The sequence below is a fragment of the Impatiens glandulifera genome, chromosome 5 (assembly GCF_907164915.1).
Source record: "Impatiens glandulifera chromosome 5, dImpGla2.1, whole genome shotgun sequence".
Classification (NCBI taxonomy): domain Eukaryota; kingdom Viridiplantae; phylum Streptophyta; class Magnoliopsida; order Ericales; family Balsaminaceae; genus Impatiens; species Impatiens glandulifera.
Window position 1 is genome coordinate 46,787,155 of NC_061866.1, and position 15,452 is coordinate 46,802,606.

Here is a 15,452-nt window from a genome sequence, read left to right on the forward strand (position 1 = left end):
AACAAACCTAAAAGAATTCTCATGATAGTCTTTTTGGCTGAATGCATTGTGAACTTGTTGCTTAGTACAAAATAATAATTATTATCATTATCTATAATTAAACAAAATGAATTCTGATACAAAAAAAAATAGTTAAAAATTAAAAGTATTTGTATTGTTCCATATAAAAGAAGTACAAACTTTACTTTTTGGCTTCGATGTAACAGTCAGTTTGGGATATCTTTTTTTTTTATGTCTTAGTTAGACTTGCAGGTTATGCACATATATTAAATGTGGTATTAAAGGCGAACAAGTGACCTATACCTAACTGGGGCTGAGAATGTAATCATTTTATTGCAACTTTTTTTTTAAAGTTTATAATTAATAAAAATAATTTAGTTTAGTGGGTTATTTATCTTCTTTATAAATTTAATAGTTTAAGTGAAAGGTTCATTTTTTTTTAAATATATATTTACTTGATGAGGCTGTCTTATATAAAGAAAATTCCATGCATGTACTTGCTTATGTTTTGAATTTTTTTTATTTTGTTCTTGAGAGTAGAAGTAATTAAGTTAATCTATTATTGCTAAAAAGGACTGGACTGTTTGTCCTCATTGGCCTGCAATTATAAATTATACATATTTTCCATCAAGCCGGCTGCTCACACACATGTTGAATGAAAACTTCAAATTGATGCTAAATTACCAATTTATATTTCACCGACGCATACATACCGGCGCATATCTTACGCCGGTAAAAAATAAATTAAAAACTGTGAAAATTTTAAGCCGACGTATATCTTACGCCGGTAAGGAAAATTTACTTCTTTTTATGAACCCTTAAGACAGGTTCTCAGCTTCTTTTTTTTAAGAATGTCAAAACAATGGGTCTTTCAAGCAAATAATGACCAAGTAAAAAAAAATAATAGTTTGGTGCATTGGATTCCTTTTCCTAAGAACTCAACATGACTTAAACTATTGTTGGTAAAATTAAATAAAGTTTTTTTTTTTTTTAGAACTTTGAGTTTTTCTTCTCCTTTGGATTGCGACTAATCCCCACGGGTTAAGTATATATAACTCGCAAACACACTTAACAATTTAACCAGACGCAGAACTTGTCGTCTGACGGGTTCAAACGCAGGACATCAGAAATGCTAGGAATGACCACCTCTGGAGAGCTTTATTTGTAGATTTGGTAAAGTTTTCTAATTAAGTTCTATTGAAAAAGGACAAGTTTTCTTCTTTCCTTTGAGATGAGATTATATTAGATTACATGTTTATCAACTGAAATTCATCTTGGTGGATCCTCTATGCCTGCAAATAATACCCTGTTCATGTCTGCCGACTGTCTTCAAGCAGCCGGCTGCCCACTTAATTAATAATAATTATATGAATCTTCAAATTATTTATTAATTAGTCTTTTCCAGTTGAACATTTCAAACTTTTTCTCATACACACACATCCAACAGTATATAAGGAATAACTTATCAATCTTGGCTTCATATATTCATCAGATAATCTGCTAGATATATAGTATACATAATTAACTTCTTCCTTTATCTACAACACAATACCTTGAAAATGGCAAATGGAATCGTCGTGTTTTGTTTTCTAGCTCTTACATTCCGTGCCTACTTGGTTGTCGCCTCTGATCCCAAACCACTGCAAGATTTTTGTGTCGCCGACCCTACGAGCTCAGGTAAGTATTTACATTATGTTAGTGAATTAATTAGGAGCATTATTTGGTTAAGACTTCATCACTTAAACTTTTATTTGATATTTAATTGGCTGCAGCAAGAGTGAATGGCGTGCCTTGCAAGGATCCATTGCTCGCTCAGGCAACTGATTTCGCCTTTAGTGGCCTTCACATTGCCGGAAACACTTCGAATCCTGTTGGTTCAAAAGTGACACCTGTTGGCATAACTCAACTCCCGGGATTGAACACTCTCGGAATCTCATTGGTACGTATCGACTATGCCCCATGGGGCATCAACCCTCCCCACACCCACCCTCGGGCTACAGAGGTTATTACTGTCTTAGAAGGCTCTCTCTTCGTCGGATTCGTCACCTCCAACCCTGATAATCGCCTCATCTCCAAGGTCATATACAAAGGCGACGTGTTTGTCTTTCCCATCGGGCTTGTTCATTTCCAACAGAATGTTGGGAATGTGAAAGCGGTTGCAATTGCTGGATTGAGCAGCCAAAACCCGGGAGTTATTCCCATTGCCAACACAGTCTTCGGTTCCAATCCCTCAATTGGTAATGACGTCCTAGCCAAGGCATTCCAGGTGGATAAAACCATAATCGATCAAATCCAGGGGAAATTTTAGATATTATGCAATTACTAGTTCATGTTTGATTCAATTGTTTTATGCATGGGTGATGTCTCTTCGTTTGTTTGTAAGTGTGATCCAAATTGTTTGAGTTATATGTATCAATTTGTTCTATTTTGTCAATGAAATTTATTATTTTGTTTGTGCCTAACTACCATTTCTAATCATGCATCAAATGATAAACAATTATTTTGTTTTCTTATGTATTTTCTTTCTTCTCTAGTGGGTAAAAGTGGTTTTTAAGAGATTAAAGGTTACTGTTCGATTATTACTTCAAACTTCTTAGTTATTGATGAAAGTCATGACTTTAGAATGTAATGTTAGCTTCCTACATGTAAAAAACTACTGAACTTGCGCCATTTTGGTTAATTTGTCAGTTGTATAAGATGTAACTTTTACCAGCTTAAACAAATTAAGAAACTTTCCCAAGGAATAAATACCCTATGCGTTGGTAACGTTTACCGTCGCTTATAATAGCGATGCAACAGACGCTAAATGTGTAGTATTATATTGTCGACGCTTTTTAATCATTATGAATCTGTATACAATTTTGATAATCCATTTTTCTCTTTTACTCTTGCGATCTGGTTATTCTCCACGCCTTTTCTGACGAGCTGTGTTCTTGGTCATTGCGGATTTTCTCGACAATCTTAGAGACTTTACTATTAAGAATGGCATCCATCACGTCTTGGTGGGGGCAAGACTCCCTTTCTTTCAAAACGAGTGACAATGTTTTACCATGCGTCATCCTCGTTCTCATTCACAATTAATGGGATCGTTCTCTTGAGCATCGTTTTCCTCCACAGGAAGCTCGTTTTTCTCCTGGTTTGACCGTTTGAGTCCTAGTTTGTCTCGAGACCAAGAGTAACTAGTTATTGGCTAGCAATGGGCGGAATTGGAATGGAATAGAAACAATCTAAAAGTAATGTGTTAGGGATAGCATCCTTCGTCAATATCTCATTAGCATATCAAATTGATTATAACTTGATGAAATTTCTACACAGTCCACCATTCTTTCATTCACATCTTTCATCAATTGATAAAGCTTTTTAAACATAAGGCGATGATTTTTTTCTTTCTAAAGCATAACGATAGTAACCATTCCTGCCATGTCATTATATCCTCACACACGTGGCAAAACATACATCTTGGCGGATTAATTATCAGGACTTACAGTAATGTGAGTTAGGGTTTTTAATGTTAGTTTGGGACAGAATAAAAAACCAATGGCTATTTAGATAGTATGTTCCAACATTTTTTAATTTTATTGGCCAACAACGTCTGTAACAAGAAACAGTCGCTAAATTTTGTCGTTATTATTTATTTTTATACATTTTTTAAAAATATCCATGCAATATGATAGATGATATTAGTTTAAACATAACGATAAAAGTAATAAAAAAAATACGAATGTTCACCTTATAACCAAATACATCCTAAACAAAATTGCTTATTTTTATTAGTGTTGACTGGGTTATCCTCATGAGTGATACACCAAGACGGCCTGCATATACCAACGGCCATCAAGCCGGCTGCCCAATTAATTATATTAATTCTCAAATTATTAATCTTTAATTCATTGTTGAACATTTCAAACTATCTCTCTAATACACATATCCAGTAGTATATAAGGACTAGCTTATAAATATTGGTTTCATCAGATATTTATATATAATTAAACATCTTCCTTGATCTGCAAGACAGTACCTAATTGAAAATGGCAAATGGAGTCATCATGTTGTGTTTTCTAGTTCTAACCTTCAGCGGCCACTACATGGTTGTCGCATCGGATCCCAAACCGCTTCAAGATTTTTGTGTCGCCGACCTTACGAGCTCAGGTACTCACTTTATAACATTATATTAATGAATTAGGAAAATATAACATGAAACCTTTATATAATTGGTTGCAGCTAGAGTGAATGGCGTGCCTTGCAAGGATCCATCGCTTGCTCAAGCAAACGATTTTTCCTTCAGCGGACTTCATATTTCTGGAAACACTTCCAATGCTGTTGGTTCCAAAGTGACACCGGTTGGTGTAACTCAACTTCCGGGATTGAACACTCTGGGCATCTCATTGGTGCGCATAGACTATGCCCCGTGGGGACTAAACCCTCCACACACCCATCCCAGGGCTACAGAGATCATCACTGTCTTAGAAGGCTCTCTCCTCGTCGGATTCGTCACCTCCAACCCTGATAACCGTCTCATCTCCAAGATCCTCTATAAAGGAGACGTGTTTGTCTTTCCTATCGGGCTTGTTCATTTCCAACAGAATGTTGGGAATGTAAACGCGGTTGCAATTGCTGGATTGAGCAGCCAAAACCCGGGAGTCATTACCATTGCCAATACAGTCTTTGGTTCCAATCCTTCAATTGCTAATGACCTCCTAGCAAAGGCATTCCAAGTGGATAAAACCATAATTGATCAAATCCAGGGAATGTTTTAGATATTATGCAATTATGAGTTCATGTTTTATTCAGTTGGTTGGTGTGATCCAAATTGTTTAAGTTCTATGTATCGATTTGTTCTATTTAATTTGTTAATGAAAGTTACTATTTTGTTTATTTGTGTTAATTTAACTTTCATTTTATTTTTGTTTTTGTGAATTAAGGAGAACTAGCATGAAACTTTATAGTCATGTCTTCCCATTTCAACTCAAATCGTTTTGATCCGTTGAAATCGAATTCGTAACATTTTAGTCTCTTAAACCGACTCTTACCATTAGGCCAACTTGGTGGGTCCTTAGACTAAACAATTAAAAAGTTGAAAACAAACACATGGTAGTACGTTTGTTAATAATTTTTTTATTTTTTTAAGTAAATTAAAAATCTCAATGGATAAAACATAATTAGTGTATATAATATCAGAAATAAAATCAATTTTCCTATTGAAATTGTGTCAAGGTAATAATATATCAACTAGATTTATTTTCAAAAGAGCAGTTGGCACGATTTCTTTTTTCAGTTGACCCAAGAAAAAATAATTTAATAAATAATTATCTATAAGTGTCGGAGACAATGGTGATGAATAGTGAAAGGGTCCGATTACAGTCACTATCTTGTTCAGTGATCGTTATCGACCAATGCGTTTAATTCATAATGTTATTATTACGATAAACGGGGAAGTTTCATTGGGTAAATCAGTTCAGGCAGTTGGAGAACTCATTGATCTTCTTGAAGATCTTCGTGCTCGCTAAAATTTGTTCTTTTTATTTAATATTTTATTTAATATTGGTGAATTATTTTGTGTTTTACTTTTTTTAAATGTTTTTCTTCCAATTCTGGTTAAGTTACTGTCATTTATATTATTTTGCATAAACAAATTTTAAGAAAATAAATAATTTAAAATTAAAGAGGAAATAATACATTAAATTATTATATATATATTTAAGAAGAATAACATAATAATTTTAATTTTTTATTAGTTAAATATATACATTAATATTATTAACGTGTACAATATATATAACATGAATATGTCATTAATAAATAATATTATTGTAATATATATTTAATTAATAATATTTTTTTAATTATTATATTGTTACTTATAAAAAAAATTATACAGTAAGTTAATGCATAATTTTATTGGGTTAATATTATTGTACAAATTTATATTAATAAATAATATTAATGTGATATATATTTAATTAATATTTTTTTTAAAATAATATTATATATGTTATTCCTTAATATATATATATATATATATATATATATATATATATATATATATATATATATATATATATGAGAAATGATTAGACGAGGGAATTAATTTGGTGAGGGAATGACTTGACATAATCCTTATTCTTATTCGTTGAAAAAATCAAATAATTTCTCTATTTTCTCTTTTTTCTCCCACTTTACATTTTCCAACAATGTGATGTCAAGTCATTCCCTCGCCAAATTCCCTATCTCTATCACTTCTCTCTATATATAATAATTTAATGCATAATTCTATAATGTGATATATATTTAATTAATAATAATTTTAAAATATTATATTATTTTTTATAAAATATATATATATATAATTTAATGCATATTTCCTCCTTTACATTCTACATAATAATATTACATTTATTTTGTATAGATAATAATATTAGATTCAATTTGTTTTTGCACATATAATATATATTAATGTAATATATTTAATTTAAATTTATCATGTTATATATTCCTCATAAAAAAGACATATGATATCATAAAAAAGACATATGATAATTTAATATAATATTTGATCTTTTAAATTTTCAACCTTTGAGAGAAAAAAAATATAAGAATTGACATGTATGGATTGATAAGTGGATTCAGGCGCCACAATTATAGGTATGATCCAACTAAACCTTCACAATTTTAATTTTAAAAAAATTGTGAAATTTAAATCAAAACAATCAACTAAATTTTTTATTTTTCATTCTAAACCATTATGTACACACTCTTATGTTTGAAAAATTAATATATTTAACTAAAAAAATTTATTAAAATGTGCTGCACTAATGCACTAGTAGTTGCTTAATTACTTACTTACCCAGGGCCGACCAACTTGCTTATAGTACGTACAATTCAATAAAATATAAATTTTATTTGGATACACATGATGAAACATTAAATTTCTTCATTTATTACTTTTTTTCTTAATATCTACTACATGTATATATAACTTTACTCACAATTTTTTTGAATTTTGAAACTTGTTCTACAATCAGATGAAGGTGAAAAATAAATTGTGTTATAAGTAACCTTCTTTGCAAGTTTTACGCCTATTTTGCAGGCATTAAGGGGCATAAAAAAACCGATAAAAACCAAAATGAGGAACAAAGTTTCAAAATGTGAGTTAGCCAATTGTGACAAATATTGGTTGTAAGTGCACATCAAGGATCTAGCTAGTAATCTCATTTATAAGGTCGTGTGATAATTAACTCTCCTTTTTACTTTTGGTGTTGTCAAAATAACAAGAAATCTAGCTTTAGTGAAAATTAAAGTCCCAAATTATTAAGGTAAAAGAGGTCATGAAGCATGCATGTATGCATGCTGCTCCATAATCCAGCCGGCGTCGGTGGTTGACTAATTAAGCTGATTGGAGTCAAAATCTAGCTGCTTTCAGAGCAATAAATGATGGAACTCTACTCTAAAAGTCCACTTTCTTTCTTTCTATCTCTCATGAGTTAATGTTCTTCCCAACCTCTCAACGGTTTCTTACGCGTTTATACTTGATATTGAACAGTGTTATTGGTTGTGGATCATCAAGGGTTGTCTGCCAAGTTGGCAAGCAATGCTTATATAAAGAGACTGCTCATAGCCCAGTAGAGCATATGTGAGCTACTTGTCATAAACAAATCTTCTATTCCACCAAATATGGAGAGATCAAATAGATGGGTTTGTTTCTTGCTTATTTGCTTGAGTGTTATCCTCCACTTGAGCGCAATTGCTCTTGCGGATGACAAGGTTCAAACAGAGGGATGGGGTAGGAACGGGTTTGGAGGTAGGCGTGGTGGATGGGGAGGTCGCGGACCTCGTGGTGGTGGTATTGGAGGAGGAGGAGGGTTTGGTGGTGGTGGAGGTGGAGGCCTTGGAGGTGGCGCTGGACATGGAGGTGGATTTGGTGCTGGTGGCGGAGTAGGTGGTGGCGCTGGAGGAGGTGTTGGTGGAGGTGGTGGATTGGGCGGTGGTGGTGGAGGAGGTGTTGGTGGAGGTAAGGGTGGTGGTTTTGGTGCTGGTGGAGGTGCAGGGGGTGGTGGAGGACTTGGAGGAGGTGGTGGACTTGGAGGGGGAGGTGGTGGTGGTGTTGGCGGAGGGTCGGGCCAAGGTGGTGGTTTTGGAGCTGGTGGAGGTGTAGGTGGTGGTGCAGCCGGTGGAGGAATTGGTGGTGGTGGTGGAGGAGGCAGTGGTGGGGGCGGTGGTGTTGGAGGAGGATCAGGTAGTGGAGGAGGTTTTGGTGCTGGTGGTGGCGTTGGAGGTGGAGCTGCTGCTGGTGGTGGCATTGGAGGGGGAGGGGGAGGAGGAAGTGGTGGTGGAGGAGGTCTTGGTGGTGGATCAGGTAGTGGAGGAGGCTTTGGTGCTGGTGGTGGCGTTGGAGGTGGAGCTGGTGGAGGAATTGGTGCTGGTGGTGGAGGAGGCAGTGGTGGTGGAGGAGGTGTTGGTGGTGGATCAGGTAGTGGAGGAGGATTTGGTGCTGGTGCTGGCATTGGTGGCGGAGCAGGCGGTGGTCTTGGAGGGGGAGGTGGAGGAGGAAGTGGGGGTGGAGGAGGTCTTGGTGGTGGATCTGGTAGTGGAGGAGGATTTGGTGCTGGTGGGGGTGTTGGTGGCGGAGCAGGCGGCGGTGTTGGAGGTGGTTCCGGGGGAGGTGGTGGTCTTGGAGGTGGTGCAGGTGGTGGTGGTGGTCTTGGAGGTGGTGCAGGCGGAGGAGGTGGCCTTGGAGGTGGTGCAGGTGGTGGTGGTGGTCTTGGAGGTGGTGCTGGGGGAGGCGGTGGTCTTGGAGGTGGTGCCGGGGGAGGCGGTGGTCTTGGAGGTGGTGCCGGGGGAGGCGGTGGCCTTGGAGGTGGTGCCGGGGGAGGCGGTGGTCTTGGAGGTGGTGCCGGGGGAGGTGGTGGTCTTGGAGGTGGTGCAGGTGGTGGTCTTGGAGGTGGACATGGATTTGGGGGAGGTGGTGGAGTTGGAATAGGCATTGGTATTGGCGTTGGGGTCGGAGTTGGTGCTGGGGCCGGAGGAGGCGTAGGTGGTGGTGCTGGAGGAGGTGCAGGCGGTGGAGGAAGATAAAAATTATCTGCTATATCTTGTATTTAAATGAAGTTGGTCATAATTCACTTTTCCACTTTTATGTAATGTGATTGAAATCATAATATTAATTTTTCACTTTGAATGAACAAAATTGTCAAGAGAATGTTATAATTAGGGCACCTTGTCTTACATATTTTTGCAGTTATTGTGCTTTATCATGTTAATTAATGCATGCTTATTATTGTAGCCTTAATTTGTGGATATCTAAATGACATTCAATTAATTAATCTTCATTAAGAGTGGTGGCATTGGAAAAAAAAAAAACTACAAATACAAACACTACTGGCTACAATAATTTCAAAATCAGCCCGTGTCACAATCAAAAGATTGGATATTTTATGGACCAATATCGATCATCATCAAGAACTCTTAGAGAGAATATTATCAAATTATCCCATGTCTATTCTCATATATATATCTAACTACAAATATACTCGTTTTAATTTAAATAAAACTCTAAAAGATAACCTAAAAGAATAAATCAATTTGAATTGTCGCATGGTTTAATCTTCAAAGGGTAAAACATGTCAAGGATGAATCATATTGTTTAAAAGGCACACTTTATCCATAAAGTTATAAATTATCTTTGATCTCTTTGCCCTAATTATCCCAACCTAGTTAGGATATTATATAATATGTATGGGAACTTTGATCTCTTCAAATCCCCCAATAGAATAACAAAATTAATACCAGCTATGGCCCTTCTTTAATTTGTAGCTCCAAATTGCTAGTATACCTTCCTAGCTAGTCTATTACTTTGTCATCACGTACCACTTAGTATGCAATAAGAATGCCAAGAATCAAGACATCAATAACTTTGGCACAAAATGTTTGTTTCAAATCAAACCCACAACTCTACTCTTTACAATCATATATTAAGTTATGAATCTTAAAATGTATGAGTCGATCTTAAGGGTCTGGCTCAAATATTGATCGATATGACATGCTAGTGAAAATTGAGCATTAGTAATGATCTTTACCTCGATGTTAAAGAAAACAACATAATATTTGAGATCGATAAAAAAAAGTCTCACTTTTAAAAAATATACAATTCCTTACCAGCTAACAAAAACTTTGAAAACATTACTTTTATTATTTTTGTATGATAGTTCAAAATTATAAGAGTCTCGCTTAAAAGAATAATGATAGGTGGCAGAGATTTAAATTTAATATTATTTTCCCAACACTCAAATTTTATACAATGCATTGATAAATATATTTAAATTGTTATTCATGTTTTATTACATTTTAAGAAGTTTAAATAGATTGTGAATTACATTTAATCACTATAAAATTTATTCTAGAGGTGTGTAATGGTGAATTTAAAGTTTGGCAATAAGTACAAATATAGTAAACTTTAAATTGATTAATAATTTAGGCCTTCTTTAATTTAAATAACCTCTTCTCTTATTATTTAAAATATCAAATTATTTTTACTTTATTTTTTATAATATATTCTTAATTTAAGAAGTAAGTACGATTATAAGAGTAACTTCCCACCTCAACTTAATAGTAATTAAATTTAAAAAAAAAATGTAAATATAAAATAAGATGAACCTTTATGTAAAAAATTAGAGAAAATGACATATTAAAAAGGTGCATGTTGCCATTAATATGAAATTATGGGACCATTGAACCAACAATATGGGATGAATTAATTTTGAAGTTAAGTTGATCTCCTTTTAAAAATTATTATAAATATTTTTTATCTAAGAAATAAATATATGAATTTTAAGTTCATATTAGTTGAGTTCATTTAAGTTGAACACTTAATTTTCTCTGCGTAGTAATGTCGTTCAAGTCAACAATATGCACATGGCTCTGGTCCCCCAACATTTAAAATCTTATCAACAAATATCTGCTCATACATTGCATTATTAGCATCATTTAATTGTTCTATTTAGATTCTTTAAAATGATTTTCATATTATTTGATAATAAGAATGAAATCATAGATCGTTTAATTGTATTTGTATGTTATTTTTAGTGTTATCTCATAACTTTAATTGAGATTTGTATATCACAATTTTTTAAAGTTATATTTGTGTAATTTCAAATCGAGATTTTTTTTCATTTTTATTTGTTTTTCTCACCTCAAGTTGAATTTTGGGAAACAAGAAAATTATACTTATATTAATAAGTCATCACAGTCTTCTTAATATATAGTTTATTAATAGAAATTTAATAAAATAAAATATTTCAATGAAACACTACAACAATAACATTGTTACCGGCGCAAACAATACCTTTTCCGACTTATAAAACTGGTAATAAATTTCCCGACGCTTAATAAATCAAGGAACTTAGTGGCGCATAAAGGACGCCGGTAGGATGCGCCACAAATTTAGCTTAAATAGATTACTATTTTGCAGTAGGATTAGCATTATAGAAACTTTGCAAATTTATATTTTAATTTTCACAGTGATAGTATTATAATATAAATTAATTTTAACAGATGATAATTAATACATAGAACACTATATAGAAATTTTTATTTTAAAGACAACCATAAATATGTTTTCTTCAAATGGAAAACTTTGGAGGCATTTACCAAATAAGTAAAAACTGAAATGTCAAAAAAAAATTGCAAGAATATATAAATATACACCAAAAGAATTTACATAAAAACTTGTCTTAATTAGATGTGGAGCTCTGTTATATATATATATATATATATATATATATATATATATATATAATCAATAAGATATATAAAAGAATATAAGTTATATATTATTATAGTATAGAATTTTAATATAAGAATAAAATAATGTTGTATTTTTGTTAATTGATTTTTAATATTATTTTTAATTAATTTTATTGATATTTAAAGTTTATTTTAATTGGTTTAAATAATATAAAATTAATTAAATAAAATAAAAAATAATATAATTACGTTATTATTTTAAATTAATAATAATAATATTTAAAAATAAATAATTAGTAATATTTCATAATTTAGTTTAAAATAAAAAAAAATTATTATTAAACTAATGAGTATTTAATATAAGAAATATGATTTTTATACTACTAATTATAAATAAACATTAACTTTTTTTTTAAAAAAAATTAATTAATTTCTTAAATTTTTAAATAATAAAATTTATAATTATGTTATCCTCCTTCCAAATGTCAACTAATAGTATAAAAAAATAATAATAATAATAAAGGAATCCTTGGGCTATCTTGAGGTGGGACATATATATAGATAGACTCATAATGAAGGAAATTTCCATAGTGATAAAAAAAAGAGTGAATTTCACACATTCTTGGACTTCATCACTGGTGGTTTATTACTTAATTGGATTCAATTGATGATCATAATTAATTAATCTTGTAAGTTGAAACAAGAACAAAAATGACAAATTAAATATAATATTTTACAAGATGATCATGATGAGCTTATTGCAAAATGTTCCACATGACATACTATATGTATAAATATAGTATGTGACCAAATTTATATGCATGATGAAGCTGTAAGCCTTCAAAAATATAACATTCATTCTTCATTCACTCACACTGCTTCAGCAAATCCAATTCTCATGTTACCACTGTCGAAAACCGTATGATATTGCCCCATGAATATATCTCCCAATATCCTGCGCCATGCACACACCAATTTCACATCATTTTTACTCGTCTAACATATAAAATGAAAGACCATATTTAAAGATTGAATTACCATAGAGGTCCGTGTGGTGGAGGAATATCTAACGCCAAAAATCCGCTAATACATTGTTGTGCCACTCCCTCGCCAATTTTGAGTACATACTGAATACCATATTAAATGATTGTTATTATAGTCCATAACCCATTTGAAAACACCTTTTTTTCAATATTCTCTATTACCTGTTGGGGAGAAAGATCAAATGGTTTGCCACCAATGGACAATGTGACATTAGGCATGGTAGAAAGTGCATCACAGTCAACAGCAGATTCTCCCATTGGATTCGGCAGCCTCTCACAGAACTGTAAAGTTTAGATTGATCATCTAAATTAAGATAATCCATTTTTTTGTCTAAAAATAGTAAGTCTAAAACAAAAGTGCACCTGGTTAATGAAGTTTAGAATTTGATCGCCAGTCTCATTTTGTCTCATATGATTCTGAATAAACACAACAATCATTTGACAAGCCGTGCACATAGGATTGCTGTTCACTCCTTCATCCTCGTTGTTTTCTGCGTCGACCACACTCCTAATCCCAATACTGTTCCCATAACAAATCAATGTTAAAAATACCCAAATTGATTGATCAAAAACTATTACAAATTGACCAAATTTTGATATAATTCAGTACCTGTCATCATCATTGCTAGATAGAGATGTGCATAACCCAATTTGAGGGCAAACCTTTAGAGGGTCAGCCTAAATAAATTGAAGAAATATGTAATTAATTAATTGAAGAAAACATAAATAATGAAAATGCATGCATGCATGAATACCTCTTCTTGCAGCATCTCAAGAATGGTCTTTCCATATTGAGTAACAACCGACTTGCAGACCAAACTTATAACTCCGGTGGCTCCAATAGCCCGATTCAGTTCCGCTACTATGTTCTGTTTGGAAAAATATTCAAGGGTGTTAAAATTTATATCATGGAACTTACATTAATTTTGAATAATTAGCTAGTATATATGTATACCGTAGGTCCTGCCAATAACGACGTGCCAGTATCAGCAATGGCCGGACATCCACCCAAGCAGAAACCTGTTGTTTTCCCATTTATTAGAACGTCGTCCATTTCAAACTGCGAAGAAAAACAATATTAATCCAGGCTAATAATTACCGTAATCAATATTACAACTAATAATAATATCGGACCTGCCAATATCCTTTCTTTGTGACTGGTACATAAGTATGATTACCGATGAAATGGCTAGTATCCATTCCACCAAACACAATTTCACCTCCAAGGATCTCTCCAGCATTGCGGTTAAACCAAAACGAGAAAACAGGTTCCCTCACCACACTCTGATTCACCATGTTGTACCTATATATATAATTATTTGGATTAACAAGATAAATTAATTTAATTTGATGAGTTGATCAGGGCTTACCAAACAGGAACAGCATTGGCTACAGAGATCTCTTGAAAACCAAGTCCAAGAATGCCATCAAACTTGGCAGCCAGGAAAGTTGCACTATGCTCCTTAGTTGCCTCAATGAAGTCCTAACAAACAAACAAACAAAAATTGACATTTAGGTAAAAACATAGTACAGTACACAAAAGGAAGTTTCATGGATTTTTTTTACCTGGTTTCTGATAATGAGATTCCCAACTCTCATATGATCTTTGCTAAAGAACCCTCCTATAGATCCAGTTCCATAATGAATTTCAGCCGATTTCCCTGTCCCATTACCAAATTAATCATTATTATTACAAAAAGACAGTCTTCAAGATAATATTATAATCAAAATACCATTTTTGCTGTAAGTACTTGACTGGCTGGATCTGTATTTTGAATGGAAATAGCAAGCCACCTGCAACATCCATTTGAAAAGAAAATTAAATTACATCATTTCCACTTTTTCTCTGATCTGAAAAAAAAAATTGAGGAAAAAGGGAGATCGAGGAACTGACAGAGAAGTAACACTTGGAAGAGGGAATCCAAAGATTAGAACTTCCAGTGTCGAAAATGACATTGAATTCCTGGAAAGGTGTACCAATACCAATGACACCAAAATACTGAGCGTCCATATAGTTCTTAAGCGCGACAGTGCCAGCTTCAGGATTTGTGATGTTATCGCCATGTCTCATTAATGAAGCCATTCTGTAAGCTTCTTTTCCTTTTCTAATGTCAGTCATATCCAGCTTCTTCTTTTTAAGACCAATTCTGAATAACCCGTCATTTTTTTCTGAAGAAAGCCGGCCATGGGAAGCTGCAGGCGCACTAAGGAAGCACAAGCACATTAACAGCAGGAAACTAACCTTAAATTTGATGATACCCATCTTGTTTATTATGGACGGCCCTCAATAGGAAACTGAATTATATAGTTGGGATCATTATTTAGCTTCTCTCAATAGCTAGTTGATACTTGAGAATGAAGATGGGAATGGTGTTTGATCTTATAATAAATATATGCATAACAGTTAACAGACCAGCCTTATAATTATTAATAATGGTAGCTAGCTAGCTGCAGTAGAGAAACTTCAATTCATGTTACAGTGAGGAAACTTCATGGAAAGACAACTATTGTTGTTTCAAGTGCAGTGCAAATCTGGTAAGTTTTATAATTCAATGTCCTAAAAAGACAATAATGATCTATTATTATTATTCATTATGTTGTCTTCATGCAATCATGTAGTTATAATTAGATTTAGTTCAATCCTGTCACTATTAGTTTGTCTCTTAGTAC

The 15,452-nt window shown here is 33.3% G+C and overlaps 4 protein-coding genes across 5 annotated transcripts; 2 read left to right on the forward strand and 2 right to left on the reverse strand.

The window, feature by feature from the left end:
- Positions 1-1,559: 1,559 nt before the first annotated feature.
- On the forward strand, positions 1,560-2,308 carry LOC124939971 (putative germin-like protein 2-3). Its single transcript, XM_047480440.1, has 2 exons — positions 1,560-1,677; positions 1,773-2,308. Exons 1-2 carry the CDS (start codon positions 1,560-1,562, stop codon positions 2,306-2,308), a joined length of 654 nt encoding a protein of 217 aa, XP_047336396.1.
- Positions 2,309-4,028: 1,720 nt separating this feature from the next.
- Positions 4,029-4,757, forward strand: LOC124939936 (putative germin-like protein 2-3). Of its 2 annotated transcripts, none has more exons than XM_047480399.1 (2): positions 4,029-4,149; positions 4,222-4,757. In XM_047480399.1, exons 1-2 carry the CDS (start codon positions 4,029-4,031, stop codon positions 4,755-4,757), a joined length of 657 nt encoding a protein of 218 aa, XP_047336355.1. The 2 variants fall into 2 exon arrangements, with proteins under 2 accessions (XP_047336355.1, XP_047336356.1); XM_047480400.1 differs by having other exon boundaries at positions 4,086-4,149; positions 4,228-4,757.
- Positions 4,758-7,763: 3,006 nt separating this feature from the next.
- Positions 7,764-10,963, reverse strand: LOC124939526 (basic proline-rich protein-like). Its single transcript, XM_047479992.1, has 2 exons — positions 10,909-10,963; positions 7,764-9,088 (listed from the first exon to the last, which is right to left on the reverse strand). The coding sequence occupies exons 1-2, from the start codon at positions 10,961-10,963 to the stop codon at positions 7,764-7,766; spliced, it is 1,380 nt and encodes a 459-aa protein (XP_047335948.1).
- Positions 10,964-12,433: 1,470 nt separating this feature from the next.
- On the reverse strand, positions 12,434-15,159 carry LOC124938138 (cyprosin-like). Its single transcript, XM_047478514.1, has 12 exons — positions 14,677-15,159; positions 14,516-14,576; positions 14,349-14,443; positions 14,153-14,265; positions 13,917-14,085; positions 13,738-13,842; positions 13,538-13,651; positions 13,393-13,460; positions 13,146-13,302; positions 12,945-13,064; positions 12,778-12,866; positions 12,434-12,694 (listed from the first exon to the last, which is right to left on the reverse strand). Exons 1-12 carry the CDS (start codon positions 15,043-15,045, stop codon positions 12,610-12,612), a joined length of 1,545 nt encoding a protein of 514 aa, XP_047334470.1. The 5' UTR covers positions 15,046-15,159; the 3' UTR covers positions 12,434-12,609.
- Between the last annotated feature and the right edge of the window lie 293 nt (positions 15,160-15,452).